The 27738-nt window shown below is 42.9% G+C and overlaps 1 protein-coding gene and 1 non-coding gene across 2 annotated transcripts in view; both read left to right on the top strand.

The window, feature by feature from the left end:
* The window catches only part of Phf11 (PHD finger protein 11), a 33912-nt gene that overhangs the window by 1215 nt on the left and 4959 nt on the right, over positions 1–27738 (top strand). The window contains exons 2-9 of the mRNA XM_045154553.1: positions 8115–8236; positions 14672–14779; positions 16413–16546; positions 18328–18377; positions 22085–22152; positions 23671–23737; positions 24332–24463; positions 25809–25880. Coding sequence (XP_045010488.1) covers positions 8115–8236; positions 14672–14779; positions 16413–16546; positions 18328–18377; positions 22085–22152; positions 23671–23737; positions 24332–24463; positions 25809–25880 — 753 coding nt within the window. The remainder of the gene's footprint in view (positions 1–8114; positions 8237–14671; positions 14780–16412; positions 16547–18327; positions 18378–22084; positions 22153–23670; positions 23738–24331; positions 24464–25808; positions 25881–27738) is intronic.
* On the top strand, positions 18804–18908 carry LOC123462668. Its single transcript, XR_006638450.1, has one exon. It is a non-coding gene; the product is annotated as a small nucleolar RNA U13 (small nucleolar RNA).

The raw sequence follows: 27738 nt of genomic DNA, 5'->3' as shown, positions 1-27738 counted from the left end.
TGTATTTTCAGTAAAAGCAGTCCTTCAAGCCCTTAAAGGCTAACTAGACAAGCTTTATCATAACCCCACGAGTTATGACTATGGCCAAACTAGTGAAAGACCAATAGTGTATCACCCACCTGTGGAACTTCCAAAATTAGTGAGATTAAAGTCAACTAAGAGCAAGTGAAGCAGAGGGTTTATTTGGGGTTTTCCTCAATAACATTCCTACATGGAGCCAGGCGCAGGGCCAGGTCCTGGGAATATAAAGGAGAATTAAACTGTCCCTGCCCTAGGAAACGTCATAGGCAGCAGTAGTATGCAGTGGACAGAACCACAAGATACGGATAAGGGTTTCCCAACGACATTCTTTTGGACGACACAACACCTCATCTTACCGTTTAAAAGCAAGAGTGAGCTTACCAAGCTGTTTCCCACCGAGAGGGTAACATAAAAAAAGGCACCAGTCGCCAAACATGTGGCAACTGAAAGCCAACCTGTTGAATATTCTGTTCAAGTAACACATATTTGGACTGTAGGGTGGAGGAGCCAAGGAGATGAGGGTTCATCCTGATCTCTTCCCCAGACTCTAGAATGGTTTAATCAACTTCGTCCACGTCTGTCATGTTCTCAACGTCAGTGTTTCCCAAAGTGAACTCTTGCCCCTCCCCCTGCCCAACCCCTTTCTACCTAATACTGCAAGCCGCAACCACCAACTTTCCCCGTTCCTTTCAGCCAGTTGCACGGGCCAAAAACCTCTGTGGCGTACTCAGCTCTTCTCTTTCCTTCTTTCACTCCATCTAGTGCACCACCCAGCCAGTCTTCTAAATGTATCGCATGCCTGTCTTTTACCATCTCCATTGCTACCATCCCAGCCACCATTGTCTCCTGCTTCATACAGGCAGGCTTCCATAGAAGCCAAAATGATCCTTAAAAGGTTAAAGCAAAAGTGATTCTCCTACTGAGCCCTGCCGACACCTGCCACTCTCAGAACAGTCCGTTAACCTGGCTCATAGCTCATCCCATGGCCCTTCTTGATAACTCTGCCATCTCTGCCTACCTTGTGGAACCTCTAAGCCAACAAACCTACATCAGATCTTTCTACTTTGCAATCCTGTGCAAAGAAAATTCATCCCCTTGTTATTCCATCTTCCTTTCCCCCACTATACTCATCTGTGCAGTATATATATATATATAAAATCTTCCCTCAGTCTCACCCAACTATTCCGTCAAAACATACTTTCTCTGTTTCCACTGTTCCTAATCTGTCTTCATAGTGCTTATCACCATATGGAAGGCAGGGGACACTTTTTTTAAAAAACGATTTCTTTCTTTATTTATTACAGATAGAGGGAGCGAGAGACACAGAGAGAGAGTGAGAATGGGCATACCAGGGCCTCTAGCCACTGCAAATGAACTGCACATGCATGCACCACCATGTGCATCTGGCTTACATGGGACCTGGAGAATTGAACCGAACCGGCATCCTTAGGCTTCACAGGCATGCACCTTAACTGCTAAGCCATCTCTCCAGCCTGGGAAGGGACACTTTTTGAATGTCTTTGCTACTGGAATGTAAGTTTCATGAAAGATGAGTCTCTTCCCTAGTACCTTCAACACTTTGCCTGGAACACTAGAAATACACAGTCAGAACTTTATTAAATACTTGTTGGAGGAATAAATGTGCTTGTTTGTAATATTAAGGAGCTTGGCTCCTATTCTGTGGCTGGTGGACATATGTGAGCAGTTACACATTTCACTTATGCTCGCTAGACAAGAGCTCAGCCTTGCCTCCAGCCTCATGATGCACATTGTATATAGGTCACTCTAGCAGTAAAGTGAGGAATGGAGTGTGGTCAGGACAGGAAAAGCAGAGGCAGGGATATGAGCTTGTCAGATTAGAAGAGCACTGAGGACAGGATAGGACATCTTCCACATGCACACAGACACAGGTGAGTGTGCTCACAGAGAAATCAGGTCATGGAACTTGCAGTATTGATCAAGATTTGCCAGATGGAAAGAGTTCAAAAGCAGAAGAATTGAATTTAAGCAAAAGGATGCTTGATATTTGTATGCAGAAAGACCAGACCACAAAGCCTAATGGCTGGAGTTCAATTCCCCAGTACCCATGTAAAGCCAGATGCACAAAGTGACACTTGCCTCTGGAATCTGCAGTGGCTGGAGGCCTGGTGCCCCCAATCTTTCTGTATCTTCTCTCAATTAAAAAAGCCAGGCATGGTGGTGAACGCCATTAATCCAAGCATTTGGGAGGCAGAGGTAGGAGGATTGCTATGCGTTCGAGGCCAACCTGAGACTTCATAGTGAATTCCAGGTCAGCCTGAGCTAGAGTGAGGTCCTACCTCAAAAAAAATTAATTAATTTTTTAGAAAAACTCCCAGGAAAGCCATACCAATAGAATAGGCCATGTGTCTAAAATTCGTTTGAAGCAACTGGAAGCCCTGGAGAATGTCCATTCTCTCAAAATCAACCTCTCTCTCTCCTTGAAAATAAATAAATAAAAATACTAGAGCTGGAGAGATGGCTTAGCAGTTAAAGTGTTTGCCTGCAAAGCCAAAGGACCCTGGTTCGATTCCCCAGGACCCATGTAAGCCAGATACACAAGGTGGCACATGTGTCTGGAGTTCGTTTGCAGTGGCTGGAGGCCCTGGCACACCCATTCATTCTCATTCTCATTCTCATTCTCATTCTCATTCTCATTCTCATTCTCATTCTCATTCTCATTCTCATTCTCATTCTCATTCTCATTCTCATTCTCATTCTCATTCTCATTCTCATCCTCCCTCCCTCCCTCCCTCCCTCCCTCCCTCCCTCCCTCCCTCCCTCCCTCCCTCCCTCCCTCCCTCTCTCTCTCTCTCTCTCTCTCTCTCTCTCTCTCTCTCTCTCTCTCAAATAAATAAAGTAAAAATAAAACCAGCATGCTACTGGCAAAAAAAAAACAGACATGTAGATCAATAGAAGAGAATAGAGGACCCATATATAAGTCTGGGTAGCTACAGCCGCCTAATCTTCGACAAAAATCCCAAAAACACTCATTGGAGAAAAGACAGCCTCTTCAGCAAATGATACTGGGAAAACTGGATATATATCTGTAGAAGGATGAAAATAGATCCTTCTTTTTCTCCATGTACAAGAATTAAGTCCAAATGGATCAAAGACCTTAATATCAGACCTGAAACTCTGTAACTGCTAAAGGAAAAAGTAGGAGAAACCCTTTAATATGTTGGTATTGGCAAAGACTTTCTGAATATAACCCCACTTTCTCAGGAAATAAGACCACAGATCAACTGCCAGGACTTCATGAAATTACAAAGATTTTGTACGGTAAAGGACACTGTGAATAGAGCAAACAGGCAGCCTACAGAATGGTAGAAAATCTTTGCCAGCTGTACATCTGATAGAGGATTAATATCTAGGATATACAAAGAACTCAAAAACTTAAATAATATGAAATCAAACAACCCAGTTAAAAAATGGGCTATGGAATTAAATAGAGAGTTCTCAAAAGAAGAAATACAGATGGCATATAAGCATCTAAAAAAATGTTCTACATCCCTAGTCATCAGGGAAATGCAGATTAAAACTATGTTGAGATTCCATCTCACTCCTGTCATATTGGCTAACATCATGAAAACAAATGACCATAAATGCTGGTAAGGATGCAGAAAAAAAAAGAATCCTTCTACACTGTTGTAACATAATCTGGTCTAGCCATTGTGGAAATCAGTGTGGAGTTTGCTGAGACAGCTAAGAATAGATCTACCATGTTACCCAGCTATACCACTCCTAGGCATATATCCTAAGGACTCATCTCACTACCTTAGAGATACCTGTTCAATCATGTTTATTGCTACTCTATTCACAATAGCTAGGAAATGGAACCAGCCTAGATGTCCCTCAAGTGATGAGTGCATAGTGAAGATGTGGCACATTTATACAATGGAGTTCTACTCAGTAAAGAAAAATGAAGTTATGAAATTTGCAGGAAAATGGATGGATCTGGAAAGTATTATACTCGGTGAGGTAACCTAGGCCCAGAAAGCCAAACATCGCATGTTATATCTCATATGTGGATCCTAGCTACAAATGATTGGACTTCTATTGAGTAGAAATAAAACTCAGAGGCCAGCAAGCTAGAAAGGAGATATACAGGGAATAGAAAGAGAAGGAGGCGGGGGTGGGGGGGGGACTTAATAGGATGGTATTGTACATATGTAAGTAGAAGAACAGATTAATGGGGGTGAAAAGGCCTAAGTGAGGTCAGGGGAGGAGATTGAGTAAAGGAAAGGTGGAGGGAGGACTAATAAAAAGCTAAGAGGATATAAATAAGTCATATAGAAACCTACTTCTTTGGACAGTGGAATACTCAGAATTCATAGATTGTTACTAGAAAATCTTCAGTGCCAGGGATGGGATACCTTCCAGTGAGTTGTTGGCCAGGGAGGTCCCTGGTGCCCCCAAAACATTACAGGCCATTACCATGGCCCTTGGTTTCCCACCAGGAACAGATGGTAAGACCCTATTGCTGAAGACTCCACATACTTGGGCTGCAAGGTCACTGAGAAATCCTGCTGAAACTGAGCTGAAAGCCTCCTCCATGTAGACCAGCTAACAGAAAGCTGGAAAAAACCACTCTGTATGCAGTTCAGTGGGAGAGCAAGAAATCACCAGTGAAGATACTCAACAGTGGACACTGCAAGCCTTAAATTTGGCCAGCCAGGCCGAATGAGCCAATGGGTGCAATAGTGGCATGTCTGTTATGGGGGAAACAACCGCCCTCTAATTTGACTGGAGGCCTGCTCCATGGGAAGGAATACATCCCTGATACTGAAAACTTAAAACGGCTAGTCATGAGCCCTAGGGGTGCAACGTCTGCTGCTACCTGGCTAAATGTATATACTATGCTTACCAAACTGCCTGGCAATACTTATTTTAATGTTCATACCCACGTATTAATGCTACTCTCACTTTTGGTTAGAGAAACTTCTCTTTTCAGATGGCAGTGACCTTGGGATGACTCAGAAGATACCATAGTGCTGAGAAGAAGTGACAGAGGAGTGCTCAGCACTGCAATATCACTATCACACCTTCCAAGGCTCAGGGTCCATTGCGGAAGAGGTGGCAGAAAGAATGTAAGAGCCAAAGGAAGGGTAAAAGGGTAGGTCTCCTTACAACGTGCTCCCCCCAGACACAAAATGGCCTGGATATCCATGACCTCATAGTGCCTGGCATGACTTACACAAGACCATCATAATAGGAGGAAAAGATCATGACATCAAAATAAAATGCAGACTGATTGAGAGGAGGAGGGGATATGATGGAGAGTGGAGTTTCAAAGGGGAAAGCAGGGTGGGGGAGGGAGAGAATTACCATGGGATATTGTATCCAATTATGGGAGTTCTCAATTTACAAAAAAAATCACAGCAAAAAAATTTTGGCCGGGCGTGGTGGCGCACATCTTTAATCCCAGCACTCGGGAGGCAGAGGTAGGAGGATCACCGTGAGTTCAAGGCCACCCTGAGACTACATAGTTAATTCCAGGTCAGCCTGGACCAGGTGAGACCCTACCTCGAAAAACAAAAAACAAAAACAAAAACAAAAAAAAATATTTTGAAAAAAAAAAACAATGGCCTTGGCTGGGGAGATAGTTCAGCGTTAAAGGCACTTGCTTATAAGGCTCAGGCCGTGGTTCAATTTCCCCAGTGCACACATGGATGCACAGAGTAGCACATGCATCTGCAGTTTGTTTATAACTGCAAGAGGCCCTGACCCACTCATCCCCCCCCCCCCTTGCAAATAAAAATAAATTTTAAAAAAGAATGGCCTTACCTCCTCCTATTTCTACCTCCCAAGGGCTAAGTTATAGGTGAGGCACCCCCAGGTCCAAACATTGTTGCTCTTCTTACACCCTTGTTTTCTTATTGATTTTCAGTGACAGCTGTTAGTGAGAGCTCCTATGGGTAGAGCAGTGTTTTCAGAGTATTGCTTAGTTTCTTGAATTGAACTTTCCTTTTTTTTTTTTTTTTTTTTTTTAAGGCAGGGTCTTACTCTAGCCCAGGCTGAATCTGGAACTCACTCTTTAGTCCCAGGCTGGCCCTTGAACTCATAGTGATCCTCCTCCTTGTGCCTCCAAAGTGCTAGGATTAAAGTTGTGTGTGAGTGTGTGTGTTACTAGGAATCAAATTCAAAGCTGTGTATATTCTGGGCAAGACCTACATTCCCCATCTCAGACATTTTTAAGTGACTTTTCTTTTATTAACTCATTAAAAACTTATCTGAGTTGCTTTTTCCATTGGGTTTGCTGATTATTTTGTCCCTTGAGTATTTGAAACTCTAATAAAAATAGGGCTCTGTCAACACTCTATCATTGTCTTAAATGGTGCAACCATTGGTCATTTGTCCACACTCCAGTAAATAGCACCACCCACACTCGTGACCATGACCCTAATTATCCTCAGTGGGTCACAAAACAATGGCAACAAAAAGGCGCGAAGAGGGACTGCATGGAAAGCAGGAAGGGTTCTGTGAGAGTGGAGTGGCAGGGGGTAAGACAGGGTAACAGGAGAGGAATATGATAAAAACACCTTCTATACATGTATGTAATTTATTTCATTTTTTATTTCACTTTTTTATTAACAACTTCCATGATTATAAGAAATATCCCATGGTAATCCCCTCCCTCCCCCCACTTTCCCCTTTGAAACTTCATCCTCCCCATCTCAACCAGTCTCTCTTTTATTGATGTCATGGTCTTTTCCTCCTCTTATGATGGTCTTGTGTAGGTAGTGTCAGGCACTGTGAAGTCATGGATATCCAGGCCATTTTGTGTCTGGGGGGAGCACGTTGTAAGGAGTCCTACCCTTCCTTTGGCTCTTACATTTTTTCTGCCACCTCTTCCACATTAGACCCTGAACCTTGGAAGGTGTGATAGAGATGTTACAGTACTGAGCATGCCAGTCACTTCTTTCCAGCACCATGATGTCTTCTGAGTCATCCCAAGGTCACTGCCATCTGAAAAGAGAAGATTCTCTACCAAAAGTGAGAGTAACATTAATATAAGGGTATGAACATTAAGAGAAGTGCTTACTGGGCAATTAGATAAGTATAGTATATACATTTAGCCAGACAGCAGCAGACATTACACCCCTAGGGCTCATGACTACCCCTGTTTTAAGTATCAGGGATGTATTCCTTCCCATGGAGTGGGCCTCCAGGCCAATTAGAGGGCAGTTGTTTCCACCATGACAGATTTGCCACTATTGCACCCCTTGGCTCATTTGGCCTGGCCGAGCATATATAAGGCTTGCAGTGTCCACTGTTGAGTATCTTCACTGGTGATTTCTCTCTCTCCCATTGAACTGCATGCAATGGCTTCTTCCAGCTTTCTGTCAGCTGGTCTACATGGAGGAGGTTATCAGCTCAGCTTCTCAGTGGCCTTGTACCCCAAGTATGTGGGATCTTCAGAAATAGGGTCTTACCATCTGTTCCTAGTGGGAAACCAAGGGCCTTGGCAATGGCCTATAATGTTTTGGGGGCATCAGGGACCTCCCTGGCCAACAACGTCTGGAAGGTATCCCATCCCTGGCACTGAAAAATTTCTAGCAACAATCTATGGCTCCTGAGTGTTCCATTGTCCAAAAAAGTAGGGTTCCATATGACATGTATGTAATTTTCAAAAAATATATATATAAATAAATTTAAGTAATAAAAGAAACAGGGCCCTGTCTCCTACTTTAAGCCTGGAGGAAACATTTGTGAGTCCATAAAATCCTACCTTTTGGGGGAATGGAGAGTTGGCTATTAAGAAAAAGGTGCTTGCTAGGCAAGAATGAGGGTCTCAGAAGCCTTCATTCCCACTGAGTTGTATTCACCAGCATCCATGTAAACAGCTGGGCATGGTCACACATACCTACAACCCCAGTCCTGTGGGGAGCAGAGACTGGAGAATCACCAGGACTTACTGGTCAGCCAGTCTGATTGCTGGATTCAATGAAAAGACTAAGGAAATACACAGATGTGCATCACAGAAAGACACCCAGCATTTTCCTCTGGGCACAAGCATCTGCACACATACCAAAAGATAAGTGTCCTGTTTCTTACCAGGTTATTTTTTATAGGTGTTTTTCAGATTGCAGAAATGTTGGAAAAAAGAACATGTGCCCTGTGCCCCAGTGGTGTGGACCACAGTGTCCTGTACTTTGCACGATCAGAGAATATAGCTGCTCATGAGAAGTGTTTGGTAAGTTACTTGAAAAATATTAAAACTACTCTTTTCAGGGTCTTACATGAGTGCTGCACATATGAAGGTTGTGGTCTACTATTGGACAATACTTCCAGCTCCTTTTATTTTGTGTGAGTGTGGTGATGGTGGTTTGATTCAGGTGTCCCCCATAAACTTAGGTGTTTTGAATGCTAGGTTCCCAGCTGATGGAGATTTGGGAATTAATGCCTCCTAGGGGCAGTGTATTGTTGGGAGTGGGCTTATGAGTGTTATAGCCAGTGTCCCCATGCCAATGTTTAGCACACTCTCCCTTTGCTATTGTCCACCTTATGTTGGTCAAGTGGTGAAGTCCACCCTCTACTCATGCCATTGTTTTCCACTGCCATGACGGAGCTTCCCCTCAAGTCTATAAGCCAAAATAAACCCGTTTTTCCCCACAAGCTGCTTTTGGTCAGGTGATTTCTGCCAGCAATGCAAACTTGACTGCAACAGTAAAGTTGGTATCTAAAGTGGCATTACTGCTAAAACTCCTGACTATGTGGCTTTGGCCTTTTGGAGCCGATTTTCAAGAGGAATGTGGAAGGCTTTGAAACCGTAGCCCAAGTGACACCTTGCAGTGCTGTAAGTAAAGCCTGATTGACTGTTCTGGTCAGAGTCAAAAGACCTGAATACAGTAAGAACTGTGGACTGTGAGGTTTGGTTTGTAAGGGTGAGAAAGAGCTTTGCTTGGACTTGGTTAGAAGCAGTTCGTGTGAGAGGCTTGCTGTTATGCCCTTGTCCTGAAAATTTGTGCATGGTTGCTTTACATAGAAACAGACAATTATGAGCAGAGGGATATGGCACAGAAATGAAATCTTTGGACCAAAACTGCTGCCTGTTCAGCTGCAATTGAGAGATTATAACCATTAAGATTAGGCCAGTTGACCTGAATTGGGACAACAGGAAGAATGCAATCTTTTGAAGGGGCCAGAATGCTGAAGGAGTGTCTTAGACTTCAAAGTCTGCTTTACTCCCCTCTGGATTAACAAATTGGCATTCCACCTGGTATTATGGAGTGTAAGAAATGCAGGAAAGAGAGTCATTGAGTTTGCAGCATGGTCTTGAGTTTTGGAAATGGCCATGAGTAGTGTGACGCCGGATTGCCTGCATGGAGACCTGATGGAACAGTGAAGATGGACCATGTATTGCAGTGGAGACCCAGTGGAGATGCCAGGACCACATGATGACTGCTAAGGAAAGCTGCACGCCCCCAAATAAGTTTTCCAGGACTGTGAGTAGCCTAGCTGGAGGGGCAGAATTGGAACTCCAGAGACTTGTCAGTGGTTAGAATTAACAGACTTGGACCCTTGTCATTGACTAAAGTCGGACTTGGAGCTACAGAGTTTGATGTTTGCCATGTTTAAATCTTGTATTGGTTGAATATTTCTTTGCTATGCCCAGTGTCATCCTTTGCAATGTGAATGTGTATTCTGTGCCATTATGGGAATTTTGGTTTATTTTTTGGTATTATGGCTCAGTTAAAAGACCTTGGATTATTAGAATGTTTGAACATCATTATGATTGATAAAAACTATGAGGATTTTTAAAGATGGACTGAGTACATTTACATCATAGATGGTTATCAGTTGATGGGGGACAGGGGCAGAATGTGGTGGTTTGATTCAGGTGCCCCCCATAAACTTAAGTGTTCTGAATGCTAGGTTACCAGCTGATGGAGACTTGGGAACTAACACCTCCTGGAAGCAGTGTATTGTTGGGAGGTGGACTTATGGATGTTATAGCCAGTGTCCCCTTGCCAGTGTTTGGCACACTGTCCCGGTGCTATTGTCCACCTTATGTTGGCCAGGGGTGATGTCCTCCCTCTGCTCATGCCATTGTTTCCCCTGCCATGATGTAGCTTCCCCCTCAAGTCTATAAGCCAAAATAACCCCTTTTTTTCCACACAAGCTGCTCTTGGTTGGGCGATTTCTGCAGCAATGTAAACCTGACTGCAACAAAGAAAGGAGAGAGAGACGGTCCACACATGGCGCAGTGCATGTGTGGAAGTCGGAGGTCATCTTCCACCTTGTTTTGAGACAGGGCCTTTCTCGTTTGCCACTGCATCACCAGGGATTCTGCTCTGGTCTTTGCTGCAACTCACCACAAACTTCTGGGAATTCTCGTCTCCGCCTCCATCTCACTGGCAGCGTCACTATGCTAGGATCACAGAAGTCCACCATGCCTTTGGTTTTTTACATGGGGTCTGAGGACCAAACTCAGTACTCCAGCTTGAGCAGCAATTATTCTGCCCACTGAGCCATTTCCCGCCAACAAAACAACTATGCACATAGCATTTACACAGTATCACATATGGGAAGTATTCTAGAGATGGTTTAAAGCACACAGAATACTTGTGGGCTATATGCAAATACTGCAGCATTTTACATGAGGAACTTCCACACTGGAGGGCTTGGGTACCCAGAGGAGGAGGTCCTGAGCCACTTCTGAGAAAAGCAAGGGCTGAACATACCAGTACTTGCTTTCCTTTTATTTTTTCATATTACTTCATTATGTAGATATGTTACAGTCTGTCCATTCAGTCACTGACCAACATGTGTAAACTGGTTACGAGTATGTGTATATTGGTCTTTGTGTGCATATATGCATTTACTTCTCTTACGGAAAGATCTAGAAGTAGGATTTCTGGTTATAAAGTGCAATTTTAACTTTAAAACTTTTAACTTTAGCCAAGCATGGTGGCACTTGGGAGGCAAAGATAGGATTGTTGTGAGTTCAAGGCCAGCCTGGGGACACAGGTCAGCCTGGGCTAGAGTGAGATCCTACCTTGAAAAGAAAAAAAAAAACCTTTTAAACTTTATTTTTTAAAAATCGTGTGTGTGTGTGTGTTTGCTTATGTACATATGTGTATGTGTGTGCAAGTGTGTATGTAGGTATCTGTACATGCATGTAGAGGGCAGAGGTCAACATTGGTTAGCTTCTTCATTTTCTTTCCACCCTATTTTTTGAGACAGGATCTCTCATTGAACATAAAACTCACCAATTTGGCTAGACTTAGTAGCCAGCACACCCCAGGGATTCTCCTGTCTCCATCTCCATCTCCCTGGCTCTTAGAATGTAGGCACACACTGCCACACCTGGCTTTTACAGGGGTATTGCAGATACAAACTCAGGCTGCCAACCACTTCACTGACTGTATGTCTCCCCATTTCTGGCCTTACTGTTTTGAAGCTGGGTGCAGTGGCGTGCAGGTATAATCCCAGATACATTGGATGCTAAGGCAAAATCACTTGAGCCTGGAAGTTAATTAGAGCCAGTCTACTGGGTGTATCTTGGCAACTCATTGTGGTTTTAATTTGCATTAGGGTTAAAGATCTTGAGTATCTTTTCATGTGGCATCCACCATGCATAAATTCTTTATGAAGTGTCTATTCAAATAGTTTTCCCCATGTGGTGGTTTGGTTCAGGTGTCTCCCATAAATATAGGTGTTCTGAATGTTAGTCTCCCTAGCTGATGTCAATTGGAAATGAAAGCCTCCTGGAGGCAATGCATTGTTAGGGGCAGGCTGATGGGTGTCTTGCACACTCTCCTACTGCTGTTGTCCACCTGATATTGGCAAGGGAGGTGATGTCCACTCTCTGCTCATGTCGTCGTTTTCCCCTGCCATCATGGAGCTTCCCCTCGAGTCTGTAATCCAAAATAAATCTCCTTTTCCCCACAAGCTGCTGGTTGGGTGATTTCTACCAGCAATGCGAACCTGACTACAACACCCCACTTCCTGGTAGTGCTGGGATCAAACCCAGGACTTTGTACATATTATTCAAAGGTTCTACCATTGAGCTAAACCCCTACCCTTGTCTATATTTAATATTTTATTTATTCATTTATTTATTTGAGAGAGAGGCAGATAGAGAGAATTGGTGCACCAAGGCCTTCAGCCACTGAAAACGAACTCCAGACACATGCACTGCCCTATGCATCTAGCTTATGTGGGTCCTGGGGAATCAAATCTGGGTCCTTAGGCTTTGCAGGCAAACACCTTCACTGCTAAGCCATTTCACCAGCACCCCCTTTGTCTATATTTCTTTATCTTATTCATTTATTTGAGAGGGAGAGAATGGGTATGCCAAGGCCTCCAGCCATGGCAAACGAACTCCAGGCACATGTGCTCCCTTGTGCCTCTGGCTTACATGGGTCCTGGAGAATCGAACCAGAATCCTTTGGCTTTGCAGGCAAACACATTAACTGCTAATCCATCTCACCAGGTCCTCCCTTGTCTATATATATATTTTTTTTTAAATAGCCGGGCATGTTGGCACACACCTTTTTTTTTTTTTAATTTTTTATTTATTTATTTGAGAGCGACAGACACAGAGAAAGACAGATAGAGGGAGAGAGAGAATGGGCACGCCAGGGCTTCCAGCCTCTGCAAACGAACTCCAGATGTGTGTGCCCCCTTGTGCATCTGGCTAACGTGGGACCTGGGGAACCGAGCCTCGAACCGGGGTCCTTAGGCTTCACAGGCAAGCACTTAACCGCTAAGCCATCTCTCCAGCCCATCCCTTGTCTATATTTAACTGATATGATTTATTGAGCTGGACCCAAGCCTTTGGTCATATATATGTGTTGTCTTTTCATCCAGTTTGTGGCTTGCCTTTTTAGTCTTCTTTTTTTTTTTAAATTTATTTTTTAAATTTTTTTTTTATTTGAGAGCGACAGACACAGAGAGAAAGACAGATAGAGGGAGAGAGAGAGAATGGGAGCACTAGGGCTTCCAGCCTCTGCAAACGAACTCCAGACACGTGTGCCCCCCTTATGCATCTGGCTAACGTGGGACCTGGGGAACCGAGCCTCGAACCGGGGTCCTTAGGCTTCACAGGCAAGCGCTTAACCGCTAAGCCATCTCTCCAGCCCCTTTTTAGTCTTCTTATTTCAAAGAGCAAATTTTCACCCTGGCAAAGTCCAGCATGTTAATTTTTTCTCTGTGGTTTCTCTGATTTTTTGTTTGAGGCAAGGTATCACTCCAGCCAACCTGGAACTCACAGTGATCCTCCTTCCATAACCTCCTGATTGCTGCACCACCACTCCCAGCTTGTTTTTGTTTATTTTTAAAGCAAGCCCAACAGAGTGGCCATTTAGGAGAGACAGAGAGAGGGGGGGAAAGACACAGAGAGAATTGGCACACCAGGACCTCCAGCCACTGTAGTTGAACTCCAGACACGTGCACCACCTTGTGCACGTGTGACCTTACACACTTGTGTAACCTTGCACATCTTGCTAATGTGCAACCTGGAGAGTTGAACTTGGGTCCTTCAGTTTCTCAGGCAAGCGCCTTAACTGCCAAGCCATCTCTCCAGCCTTGGTTTCTGATATTTATAAGAAATCTTTGCCTGTGCAAATGTCAAAAATTTTTCTTCAGCTGCAGAGATGGCTTAGCAGTTAAGGCGAATGCCTGCAAAGCCAAATTGTCTCTCTTTCTCAAACAAATAATTTTTTTAATTAATTTTTCTTCAAAGGGGAAAGTGTTGGGGAGGGAGGGAATTACCATGGGTTATTTTTTTATAATCATGGAAAATGTTAATAAAAATTAAAAATTTTTTTAAAAAGTAAAAAATTAATTTTTTCTTGAAGCTGGAGAGATGGCTAAGCAGTTAAAGCACTTGTCTGTAAAGCCTAATGACTCAAATTTGATTCTCCAGTAGCTATGTAAAGCCAGATACACAACGTGGTGCATGCAGCTGAAGTCCGTTTGCAGCAGCTGGAGACCCTGGCATAACCATCTCTCCCTCTCTCTCTCCTTGCAGATAAACAAAAAAATTAATTTCTCTTGTTTTTCGTGCTCTTTGTTATTTGGGTATGTGTGATACTGGTCTTGAGTTGAAAAGATAGATTGGATTATTTTGTGATGCATGGACACTTGGGCCATCTAAAACATAAAAAGGGTGTTTGTGGTCAGGTGTGATGGCTCACACCACTAATCCTAGTACCCAGAAGGGAAAGGTAGTAGGATTCCAAGTTCTAGGCTACAGGGAGGTTATACAACTACAGTAAGGCTAGGGAGGGACATTTTGGCTCTTAAAGATGCAAGCATGTCTGAGAAGCAAACCTGGAAAGCCTCCAGGAAGCCCTTGCTTCTTTCTTCTTCGCAGACCACTTGCTCTGGATGTATAGCTACTACCCCAGGCCTACTACACCCCCTGAAACAGGGAGTGAGACTGGCCCGACTCAGAACCAGGGCCCAGCTAGGAAGTGGAGCTCAGCAATAGGGCATGGGGACTGGGGCCACACAGATCAGTAGAGCAGCTTGTGGTCTGCTCATATGCCCCCATTCTCCCCCAGCCCCCGCCAAAGTGGCCACTATTTTCCATTCCCAGTAAGTTCTTTTTGGTAGTGCCTTCCAACATGTGGCGTTCGACACTATTTTATGCATACACTGGTTTTCCCCCAATTTACAGTTGTATTCTTCAGCACTTGTGGAATGTGAGGATTATAATCCACATAATCCTGATCGAAGTTTTGATGTGCAATCAGTAAAGAAAGAAATCAAGAGAGGAAGAAAGCTGGTAAGTAGAAGTGTTTTAATTACTCGTATAGGATGGCCTGCATGATCCTTGAGGGCGTGCATTCAAAAGAAAGTCTAATGAACTGCTAGGGACAGAGAAGCATCTTGCAGCTGAGAGGGGTAGGAATGTCAGAAACTTAGACTATTGCAAATTGAATAGTTAAAATGAGCTGGCACACTTCAGTAACAAAGGTGAGCTAGATGCTTTAAGCAGAAGAACCTGCAAGCCAGACAAGCTTGGACAAAGCTTATTTTAGTGGCTCTGTGATGTCGCTGTGAGCTCAGGCCCTTCCTCCTTCTCCCCAGTCGTAGTTGGGACTCCTGCTCATAGGGAGCAAGCAGCCAAGAGCTGGGCTTTCTCTTGCTCACACCAAGCAAGAGAACGGTCATCCCCACACACGAGACAAGCTGCTATGTGAAAGCCTACTGCTGTGGCACCGCCTCTCTGCACAGGTACTGAGGGAGCTCGTCATGAGCCAGCATCTACCCAGGAGCTGCCACCCCAAGGGATCTATCCAGGAAGGAAGCATGGCTGGGAGCTATCCTAGTGGGTCCAATGGCTCCCCAAGCTTACTCTGTAAAAGGCCACTCACAAAAGAGCAAACAGGATAGCAAGTTTGAGTGTCTCATGCTGATGTACCCAGAAAAGCTAATGACTAGGGACATTTGGTCTCTCCAAGGTGTCAGCATTTGTCCTGTTGAGTTGCTTTAGTGCTGGGGCTACTCAGTGTATGCAGACAGCAGAGGCAGGGGGCTCAGTTAGGTAAGGGGGAGACCCATGCGGTGGTGGGCCACAGACTGCAAAGAACTGTGACTCCACAGGACCATCATTATCATCCAGAGAGGACCCCAAGTCTTAGGAGGGAGTCATCACAGCAAATGTCAGCTAAGGTCATACAAATCTTAGGAACTCTGCCTAGAGCTATAGGAGTCTACTAGACCCACTTTTTATGCAGCTGTACCTAAAAAGGATGGTTTTCTGAAATAATTACATTTTCTGCTTTTAAAAATCAGGCTAGGGCTGGAGGGATGGCTTAGCAGTTAAGGTGTTTGCCTGTAAAGCCAAAGGACCCTGGTTTGATTCCACAGGACCCACATTAGCCAGATGCACAAAGGGGCACACGTGTCTGGAGTTCATTTGCTGTGGCTGGAAGCCCTGGCATGCCCATTCTCTTTCTCTCTCTATGTCAAATAAGTAAATAAATAATTTTTTAAAAAATCAGACCAGGGCTGTAAAGACTGAGGTTGAAGGTACTTGCCTGCAAAGCTTGCTAGCCCAGGTTCAATTATCAAACCATCCATGTGAGCTGGATTCAAAAAGTTGCACAGGTGCCTGGTGTTTAGAGACCCAGGTGTGCCCCCCCCACATACAAATAAAAATAATAAAATTCAGACCATTAGAACACAGTCTGTGGCAACCTTCTAGCTAGCTGAGGTTTTAATGCAGTTTCCAAAAGAGCTGCCAAATAAATGTAAGTTGCATCGGAAGTTTATACCATGGATGGAACTGTGTTGATGATCTCCAGGATAAAAACAGCCAGCTGCCGGCCCAAGTAACAGTAAGTAGTATCTTTAAATCTTAACAAAGATTATGAAAAACAGCTTCTTACCCAATAAAATCTGTTCTTCTATAGAAATGCACATTTTGTGGTCAAAAAGGAGCCACTGTGGGATGTGATTTAAAATCCTGTGCCAAGAATTACCACTTTTTCTGTGCCATAAAGGACCAAGCACTTCCACAAGCTGATGGATCTGGAGGAACTTACAAGTATTTCATGAAAATTTTAAAACTACATTTGGGAGGTTGGGATAAGGAATGTTTAGATTACGACAGAATTTTAGGGCTGGAGAGATGGCTTCATGTTTAAGGTGCTTGTCTGCAAAGCCTAAGGACCTTAGTTCAATTCCCCAGGACCCACGTAAGCCAAATGCACAAGGGTAATGTAATTGTAATGGTGGTTTCATATCCTGAAGAGACGGGAGTCATCACAAGCTGCTTCTCTGCAGCAGGAAGAGGCTTTCACTTCCACATTCACAGGCCATCTTGTGCACAGGGAAAGTGTAACTTCCACCACTGCACCAGTACACAGCTACCTGTTACACTGTTGTGGTAATAGGATTGCTGTAAGGGAAACATACGTTTATGATACAATTTTTCTGCCATCGTTTTTTAGATGATTTTTAAAAATTCCATGCTTGCATATCCAAGTATTCCAGGTAGTTTTTATTTATTTATTTATTTTATTTTTCCAGGTAGGGTCTCACTCTAGCCCAGGCTGACTTGGAATTCACTATGTAGTCTCAGGGTGGCCTCATACTCTGGCAATCCTTCTACCTCTGCCTCCTGAGTGCTGGGATTAAAGATGTGCGCCACCATACCCAGCTCCAGGCACTATTTCATGCCCTATTTAATACCTTTTTATGGCAAAACATAAGACAGCAAATAAGACCTCTGACACACTTCATGTGAATTGATCAGTTTTTAAAATACATTTTATTTATTTATTAGAGAAAGAAAAAAAGGGAGGGAGGAGAGAGAGAAAGAAAATGGGCACGCTAGGGCCTCCAGCCACTGCAAACTCCAGATGTATGTGCCCCTTTGTGCATCTGGCTTATGTGAGTTCTACAGAATCGAACTGGGATCCTTTGGCTTTGCAAGCAAATGCCTTAAAACGGTAAGCCATCTCTCCAGACTCATGAGCTGGTAATTTTACACAGGTTTAAATAGCATCTTTCCTATTTTATGCCAGATGTAATGGCATGTTCCTATAATCCCTGTACTCAAGAATCTGAGGTAGGATTGAGTCGTAAGTGAGCCTAGATTACAGAGTGAGACCCTGTTTCAAGTGTATCCATCATGAAAATGAGGGCTCAGTGGTTAAAGACACTTGCTTTCAAAGACTGATGGCTCAGGTTCGAGTCTCCAGCACCCACAAAATATGCGTGCATCTAGAGTTTGGTGGCAGTGGCAAGAGGCCCTGGATCACTCATTCACTCACTCATTCTCTCTCTCTCTCTCTCTGCTTACAAATGAATAAACAATTTTAAAAAATAATAGAAAAATAGAGCCAGGCATGGTAGCACAACCTTTAATCCCATAACTTGGGAGGCAGAGGTAGGAGGATTGCCTTGAGTTTGAGGCCACCCTGAGAGTACATAATGAATTTCATCCAGGTCAGTCTGGGCTAGAGGAAGACCCTACCTCTAAAAGCCAAAACATATACATATACATATACATATACATATACATATACATATACATATACATATACATATACATATACATATACATGTTTAAAACTTCTTAAGTCAGCTGCCGGGCGCAGTGGCACATGCCTTTAATCCCAGAACTCAGGATGCAGAGGTAGGAGGATCACCATGAGCTCGAGGCCACCCTCAGACTACATAGTGAGTTCTAGGTCAGCCTGGCCAGAGTGAGACCCTACCTTGGAAAAAGAAAGAAAAAAAAAAAACTTCTTAAGTCATAGGATATATTTTAAACCTATAAATTAAACTATTTACTGATTCTTTGAAATTGTGTATTTTCAGGTTACTATGCCAACAACATGCTTCAAAACCAGAAATCATCATTCAAAGTGGTAAGTTTCTAGAACTTTCCTGTGTGGGCTTCATGATAGTTAAAAATTTAGGAAAGCTATAAAATAGTCTAATTGCCTAGCCTCACTGAATTAAAATAAAATTATAAGTCAAAATCTTCCCTATGCCCTATGTGGTAGTGCACACATTTAATTCCAGGAGGTACAGGTAGGGGATCACCATGAGTTTAAGACCACCCTGAAACTACATAGTGAATTCCAGGTCAGCCTGGGCTAGAGTGAGACCCTACTTCAAAAAAACAAAAGCAAAATTCTTGCACTTATAAAAATGTCAGTTTCTTTGTGCACTGGGTGATTAAGTATTCCCAACTTCTTGTGAGTCCAGACCTTGTATTAGCTCACATAACTGAATGTGAATGTGGCCTAAGGGGTGAAAATGAAAATGGAATTTAAAAATCAAGTGTAGGGATCCTTTTATTGGTTCATAAGCGTGATGATTGGGTGTTCACACTCTTGCGTGACGTGTGCCTCCCACTAAACCTTGTTACGCTCTGGCACATAACCCGTCTGACGTGAAAAAAAAGAAAAAAAAATCAAGTGTAGGGCTGGAGGGATGGCTTAGCCGTTAAGGCATTTGCTTGCAAAGCCAAAGGACCAAGGTTCGATTCCCCAGGACCCACATTAGGCAGATGCACAAGGGTGGGGGGGAGGCACATGTATCTGGAGTTCATTTGCAGTAGCTAGAGGCCCTGGCACGCCCATTTGCTCTCTTCCCCTCTTTCTCTGTCAAATAAGTAAGTAAATAAAAATAAAATATATTTTTTTAAATCAAGCGTAGGGCTGGAGAGATGGCTTGGTGGTTAAGGTGCATGCCTGCAAAGCCAAAGAACCGATGTTCAATTCTCCAGATCCCATGTAAGCCAGATGTACAAGGTTGCACATATGCACAAGTTGGCACATGTGTCTGGAGTTTGATTACAGTGGCTGGAGGCCATGGCAGACCAGTTCTCTCCCCCTCTCCTCATTCTTTCTCATATAAAAAGGGGGGTGGGGCCAGTCGGTTGGGCTTGCCTCAAAGTTTTTTTTTGTTTCCTTTCAAATCAAGTACACAGTGACTGCAGGGTGCTTCTGGAGGTGCTTTCCTGCAGACTTCCAGCAGCCCTGGTGCTGAACACAGGGCGTGCGTTTTTGCACTGTACCGCTGTGACATCCGGCAGTGCAAGTGAGCGCCATCTGAAACACCTGGCTCATCTTCAAGACTACTGTTATGAACTGCAATGCTTTTATTATACATACAAAGTGTTCAGTTGTGAAAATATACCCTGTAACTCCAGTTAGCCAGGATCCAATCTACTTTCATTACACTGAAATGCTAACCATGTATTCTTGTGAAATTTTCATTCTGGACACGTGCAATACCTCAGTGACATTTTACTTAATGAAAATTATAACGCTCCTACAGAAAAGAAGCATGAGGATTTGAGTTCAACCCCCCAACACCTGCATAAAACAATGGTCATAGCTACACATGCCTATTACCCCAATGCTAAGGGGAGTGGAGACAGGAGGATTGCTGGAGCCCCAGGGAAATAAGATGAAGAATGATAGACAAGGTCACCCAGCATCCTCCTCTGGCTTCTGCAAGCATGTGCACAGGCCATATCCATTTGCACATACACAGAGTACTTCACACAAAAATATATAAACAATGGCTTGGTGTAGTAGCACACACCTTTAAGTCCAAGACTTGGAAGGCAAAAGTAGAAGGATCATTGTGAGTTTGAGGACAGCCTGGGACTGCAGACTGAGTGCCAGGTCAGCCTGGGCTAGAGTGAGACCCCACCTCAAAAAAGAAAAAAAAAAATATATATATAAACAATGAAACTTGGGATAACTATTAGGTACTTATAAAGGCTGCACCAGCCTATAAGATCCACTGAAGTCTCTGCAAACATATTAAACCATCTTGATCAGTCTGATATATGAAACATGTTTACCTGTGACCCAACTTGAGTTTTCTATTCAATCCAACTTATGCCCATCTGCCCATTTTTCTACTCAGCTGTTTATCTCTTTCATATCAACTTTTAAGGTCTTAGATGTTTGGGGGCTGGAGAGATAGCTTAGCATTTAAAGGCACTTTCTTGCAAAGCCTAATGGCCTGGGTTCAATTCCCCAGTACCCACATAAAACCAAATGCACAAAGTAGTACATGAGCTTGGAGTTCATTTGCAGTGGTGCTATGCCCTGGAATGCCCATTCTCATTCTCTCTCTCTCCTTGCAAATAAATATACTTTAAAACAAAAAAGGCCAGGCATGGTGACACATACCTTTAATCCCTGCAGAAGGAGGAAGATCATGGAGAGTTTGAAGCCACCCTGAGACTACATAGTGAATTCCAGTTCAGCTGGGACTAGAGTGAGACCCTACCTCAACAAACTTAATTTAAAAAAAAAAAAAAAGGATATTGGGGGTATGGAGGTGCCTCAGTGGTTAAAGCATTTGCCTGCAAAAACCTAACAACCCAAGTTCAACTCCCCAGTACGCACATAGAGCCAGATGCACAAAGTGACACATGAGTCTGGAGTTCATTTGCAGTGGCTGGAGGCTCTGATGCTACAGCTCTCTCACTCTGCCTCTGCTTGTAAAAAAAAAAAAAAAGTATATAAAATATTTTAGCTTGGTGTGGTGGCACATGCCTTTAATCCCAGCACTCAGAGGCAGAGGCAGGAGTATTGCTGTGAGTTCAAGGCCACTCTGAGACTACATAGTAAATTGCAGGTCATCCTGGGCTAGAGTGAGACCCTACCTCAAAAAAAAAAAAAATATGTATGCTACAAAGATCTTGGGCCAGGCATGGTGGTGCATGCCTCTAATCACAGCACTCAGGAAGCAGAGGTAGGAGGATTGCTGTAAATTTGAAGCCAGCCTGGAATTACAGAGTGAGTTCCAGGTCAACCTGAGCTACAGTGAGACTCTGCTTTGAACCCCTTCCCCCAAAAGAAAAGGATCTTGGCTTTTCCCCAGTACCCATGTAAGCCAGATGCACAAAGTGGTACATGCATCTGGAGCTCATCTGCAGTGGCTAGAGGCCCTGCAACCCCATTTTCATTCATGCTCTTGCTCATACACACACATTTTTTTTTTAAAGGGAAGAGAAGAGAGGAGGGTACTTAATAGGTTGATATTGTAAATATGTAAGTACAATGATTGAGTTGGGGAGGTAATATGATGGAGAATGGAATTTCAAAGGGGAAAGTGTGGGGGGGAGGGAATTACCATGGATATTTTTTTATAATCATGGAAAATGTTAATAAAAATTTTAAATAAAATAAAATAAAAATAATAAAGAAGCTATGGGAGTGGGAAAAAAAAGATCTTACGTGTTTTTAAAACCAACTCTTTGCTGTGTGTTACAAATGCTTGGGCCTAAGTTTGGTGTGGTATCTAAGCTTTATATTTTATGCAAGCAGTAATATCCAACTTTTTTGTTTATTTTTTATTTATCTGAGAGCAACAGACAGAGAGAGAAAGAGGCAGATAGACAGAAAGAGAATGGGCATACCAGGGCCTCCAGCCACTGCAAACAAACTCCAGATGCATGTGCCACCTTGTACATCTGGCTTATGTGGGTCCTGGGGAATCGAGCCTCAAACCAGGATCCTTAGGCATCACAGACAGGCAAGCACTTAACTGCTAAGCTATCCCTCCAGCCCATATCCAACTTTTTAATGATTTCTATTTTTAGCTGGTCATTCAAGAGTGAAAAAAAAAAGAGGAAGGAAGAGACGTCTCTCATCAGGCATTCCTACACTGGTAAACTACCTTAAAATTTCTTACTCCTCTACATTTCTTCAAATGTAATCTTTGTATTTCTAAATTTCAGGTGAATTACGCTTTTCAGGCTGGGTGTGGTGGCGCATGCCTTTAATCCCAGCACTTGGGAGGCAGAGGTAGGAGGATTGCTGTGAGTTTGAGGTCAGCCTGGGCTAGAGTAAGACCCTACCTCAAAAACTAAATATGCTTTCAAATCATTGGAATAGTCAGCATTTGCATAATATCCCTTTATTTGTGTTTGATCAGTAGACAGCTAAAACCATGCTTGGGGACACCCTTTAGAGAAGAACACCATGTCCAAGGAGCTCTTAGATCACTCCTAGATGACAGGAGCTTAATGAGATTCGTAAGAAGCAGGAAGTTAGACGGCAGTATTTCTTCACCTTCTATAAAAAAACCATTGGCACCAAATTAGCAAGAGCATCTAACTTTACAGGAAGCTTAGGGTCCTCACTGGGCAGACAGTATAACTGAGCACTCTGTGTAAACAAGTGCTTCCAGCTACATTAGGTCACACCTGACCTAATTTGTAACACATTTCCACATTATTAAAAGTGTGCAAACTCGGGGGCAATTTAAGACAGTATTTGCATCAGCTCATAAAACTAAACGAGAGCTAGAGATATGACTCAGTGGTTAAGGTGCTTGCCTGTGAAACCTAAGGACCCTGGTTCAATTCCCCAGATACCATGTAAGCCAGATGCACAATGTGGTGTATGCGTCTAGAGTTCATTTGCAATGGCTAAAGAGGCCCTGGAGCACCCAATCTCTCTGTCTCTCTCCATATATCTGCTGCTCTCTGTCTCTCAAATATTTTTAAAGCTAAATGATATGATTATGTTTCTTGAATAAACACTTTTGAAGCCACACACAGCATACATCTCTAAGTCATTTGAGGGGATCACTTGAGTCCAGGAGTTCATGGGCAACATAGCAGAAGCCCTTTACAAAAGTTTCTGAGGTTAAGGTGCTTTCCTGCAAAGCCAAAGGTCCCAAGTTTGACTCTCCAGGACCCAGACCCACATAAGCCAGATGCACAAGGGGCACACACATCTGGAGTTTGTTTGCAGTGGCTGGAGGCCCTGGTGTGCCCATTCATATTCTTCCTCTTTCTCTTATTCTCTCCCTCTCTCTCTCTCTCTCTCTCTCTCCGTCCCAGCCTATTTCTGTATCTCTCTCTCTCTCCCTCTCAAATAAATAAATAAAAAATATTTTTTTAAAAAGTTTCTTAGGCTGGGCATGGTAAAACACACCTTGAATCACAGCACTTGGGAGGCTGAGGTAGGAGGACTGCTGTGAGTTTGAGGCCAGCCTGGACTAGAGTGAGACCCTATCTCTGGGAGGGGGGGGGGAGCTGCACATGTGGTCTCTTTGTTGCAAAGCCTGCCACCCCAAGTTCAATTCCCCAGCACCCATGCAAATACACACAGGTGCACAAAAATCTTGGACACACACACATGCAAATAAATAATCCATTTTGGTTTTCTATCCTTCTAGCAAACTGACACGATGAAGTACATGAGATTCATAAAACAAGCGGAGGAAAAGCCCATCACCCACACAGGTTTGATTTGCTAAGTGACGGTTGTAACAAATGTAGCCACCATTGACCCATGTATTTCAAAGTTGGTATTGTACTTTACTCTTCTACACTTATAACCAAGAATATAAATCTTTAGCATAGCTATGGTACCTTTATCATAGTAAATTAATTTGGGTTGGAATGGTCCATTGCTGGTCAATATGAGGAGAAAAGTGAGTCTTCATGGTAAAGCAGCTAGGTCCGCTGAGAATACAGTGACATGCTTCCTACACCACAGGTACAGCTTCTTGTTCCTTAAGAACACAGATATGCCATAAAATAGCAACTGTGACAGAAGAGATGATGGGCTAGCCTCTCAAGGACTGGAAGCTAAACTTTACGAAGACTGATTGATTCATGTAAAGAAAATTTTTCATTTTTTATAACATTTCATTTACTATTTCAACCACACGAGGTATGAATTAGAGAGGAAAAAGCAAAAGTGTCACATGGGTTATTTTACTAATTATGTTCACCTACCAGTTGGCAAAGTCTAAAGAAGTTAAAAAAAACAGCAATGTGATTAGCTGCCTGAAGACAGGCCATTTCCTTTTAAAATGTTTTCTTCATTCTTAGATGCAACTGTGAGAGTTCCTTTTCTTAAGAAATGTAAGGAAGTAGGACTGCTTACTGACTTATTTGAAGAAATATTAGACAAACTTCATTTAATTCAAGGAAGACTCATGGATGAGACCACTTCAGAATCAGGTATTCAGATAGCTACCTGAGACAGACTTCTCAAAGATAAAAGCACATACCTAAAATAAATACAATAAAAACAAGGAAAAACCATATTGTCTTGCCATGCTTTATTTTTCTCTTTCTTTCTTTAGCTCATTCTCAAATATCACACATTATGCCAGATCTTCTGTCTATTATAAACCAACAGGGTTTGGAAAACTCACAAACTCCAGTTTAGTCCCAGTGCCCTGAAGCTTTGAGTGTTGTGTTTAACACACAATTAAAGCATACATTCAGAGGTGAATTCAGCAATATACACATCTTGTCCCCAATACCCTGTGCATTCATTACTAAAATATGAAAACTCTATTAGATACAGTTGTCTTGTACCTCAAATTCTATTCTTTAATAAACTAAGTATCATTTTGTTTTGTTTTTTGAGGTAGGTCTCACTCTAGCTCAGGCTGACCTGGAATTCACTATATAGTCTCAGGGTGGCCTCAAACTCATGGCAATCCTCCTACCTCTGCCTCCCACGTGCTGGGATTAAAGGTGTGCACCACCATGCCCAGCCCAAGTATCTTTTTAAAATGTTAATACAAAGTTCCATATATAAAATTATAGCTTTAGGTCAATGTTTAATTTACTTAAATATAAACTTTCTTATAGACTTTCTCTTTCTCTCCCTCTCCCTCTCCCTCTCTCTCTCTCTCTCTCTGTGTGTGTGTGTGTGTGTGTGTGTGTGTGTGTGTGTGGTGTTTGTCAAGGTAGGGTCCCACTCTGGCCCAGGCTGGCCTCAAACTCACAGTGATCCTCTTACCTCAGCCTCCTAGTGCTAGGATTAAAGACGTGAGCCACCACACCCGGCCAGACGTTTCTTCATGATGTCTTTGGGAATCACAAGTTCCACTTACAATGTGCATGGATACAGCTACTTAGCCTTCATATAAGTGCAGTATGAGCTAAAAAGTTACTGATGTTTTACAAGGGAAAGCTTGGTGGTATATATTGTAGATGGCAATGTAAAATCTGGGCTTAACTGAAAATGATTCCCATATGACAAAACCAAAAACAAAAAAAAGTTGAGTAAACATTTCTGATAGCTCATGTGTTATATTCTTTTATTTACTTACTGACCAAAGACTTCTGAAACTTGTGGGTATCTCAAAATCACATGCAGGGCTTGCTGAAACAGAGATGTGCCCTCCTTAGTTCTGTAGACATGCTGAGGTGACATTCCTGACAAGGTCACTGTCAGGCTGCTGCTACTGCAGTCTGCTGCTCAAGTCCCACCACAGGTATTTTGAGGTGCTTCTCTTTATATAAATTACTTACATTAAAATAACACTACAAATGTTCTTTCCCCCTCTAGACTATGAAGAAATTGGAACTTCACTTTTTGACTGTAGACTGTTTGAAGATACACTTACAAAATTTCAAGATGGTATGTGTTATAAAGCAACTAAGCAACATGTTTAGAAACACAATTTAGACTGAAATAGTATGTTGTAGGTATTTTAGAAGAATGTTGTTTTAGTAAATAATATTTATATATTGTATAGTATTTATATAAAGAAAAAATAAGAACTATATGTACATATGTGCACACACATGCAGAATAACTTCACCTCACAAAACAGCAGTTATTTGTAGGTGGGTTCTAGAGATTTCTTTTCCTGACACATGCACCACTCTGCGTGTCTGGCTTTACGTGGGTACTAGGGAATCAAGCCTGAGCCAGCAGGGTTTGCAAGCAAGTGCCTTTTAACTGCTGAGCCATTTCGCCAGCCTTACTGACTGCTCCTGACTATTCATTTAGTTCAGCATCATCTTGTAACCAGAAAAATTCACTAAAAAAGCAGGAACAGGCTGGTGTGGGGGTGTACACCTTTGATCCCAGCACTTGGGAAGCAGAGGTGGGATGGACACTGTGAGTTCTAGACTGGCCTGGAATTAGAGTACCAGGTCTGCCTGGGCTAGAGTAAGGACCCTCCTCCAGAATCAAAGCAAAGCCGGGCATGGTGGCGCACACCTTTAATCCCAGTACTCGGGAGGCTGAGGTAGAGGATCACTGTGAGTGAGTTTGAGGACACCCTGAATAGTGAATAGTGAATTCCAGGTCAGCCTGAGCTAGAGTGAGACCCTACCTCAAAAAACAAAAAACAGACAAAAAAATATAACAAAATAAAAGCAGGATCAATATATTGTTTCCAAAATTGAAGGGTATTTCAGTCCATGTGGAGGCACAGGCTGGAGCTGAGGTAGCTTCCTGCAGCACCTCTACCTCTGCACTAATTCTAAAGTTCATCACACAAAAGGTGGCAAAAATTGCCAATTAAGTTTCATAGAAGAAATAGTGCTGGGCTGGGGCAGATGGTTCAGTGGGTAAAGGGTCATGCAAGCATGAAAACCTGAGCTCAGATCCTTAGTGCTCACATAAAAATTTTAGGAGGTGGCATATACCTCTAGTGGCAGTGCCAGGGCAAGGAGACAGGAGAGTCACTGGGGCTCACTGGCTGGCTGGTCTAGCTGAGTCAGTGAACTCCAGGTTCAGCAAGAGACTCTGTCTCAAAAAAAATTTTTTTTAATAAGGAGGACAGCAATTGAGAAAAACACCCCGTTGACCTCTGGCTTCCACATGAATGTGTGCACATGTGCATGCACACATATGAACACATATACACAAATGCACATGTGCACAAAGTAAAATTTTAGAAGGAAATTTCATCTTTCAACAAATTCATGTAATTAACCAGGTGCTGTGGCTCACAGCTGTAACCCTAGCACTTGAAAGGCTGAGAAAGGAAGATTACTATGAATGCAAGGCTAGCCTGGGCTAGAGTAAGACCAGTCTCTTAAAAAAAGTGAAAGAGGGCTGGAGAGATGGCTTAGTAGTTAAGGCACTTGCCTGGGAAGCCTAAGGACACATGTATGACTCTCCAAATTCCATGTAAGCCAGACACACAAAGGTGAGGCAAGTGCAAGATCATACATGTCCATTAGGTGGTGCAAGTGTCTGGAGTTTGATTGCAGTGGCTGAGGCCCTGGCATGCCATATCTCTCTCTCTAAAAAAGAAAAGAAAAAAAAAGAGAGAAAGAAAGAGGACAAAATCATATAGTTAATGTACAAGAGGGCGCATGCATCTGGAGTTTTTTTTTTGCAGTGGTTGGAGGCCCTGGTGCGCCCATTCTCTCTCTCTCTCTCTCTCTCTCTCTCTCTCTCTCTCTCTCTCTCTCTGTTGCTCTCAAATAAATAAAAATAAAAATAAAAAAAGAGAAAGAAAGAAGACAAAAACCATCTA

This window comes from Jaculus jaculus, chromosome 7 (genome assembly GCF_020740685.1).
Source record: "Jaculus jaculus isolate mJacJac1 chromosome 7, mJacJac1.mat.Y.cur, whole genome shotgun sequence".
NCBI classification, from domain to species: domain Eukaryota; kingdom Metazoa; phylum Chordata; class Mammalia; order Rodentia; family Dipodidae; genus Jaculus; species Jaculus jaculus.
This window is presented reverse-complemented; position numbering and strand designations above follow the sequence as displayed.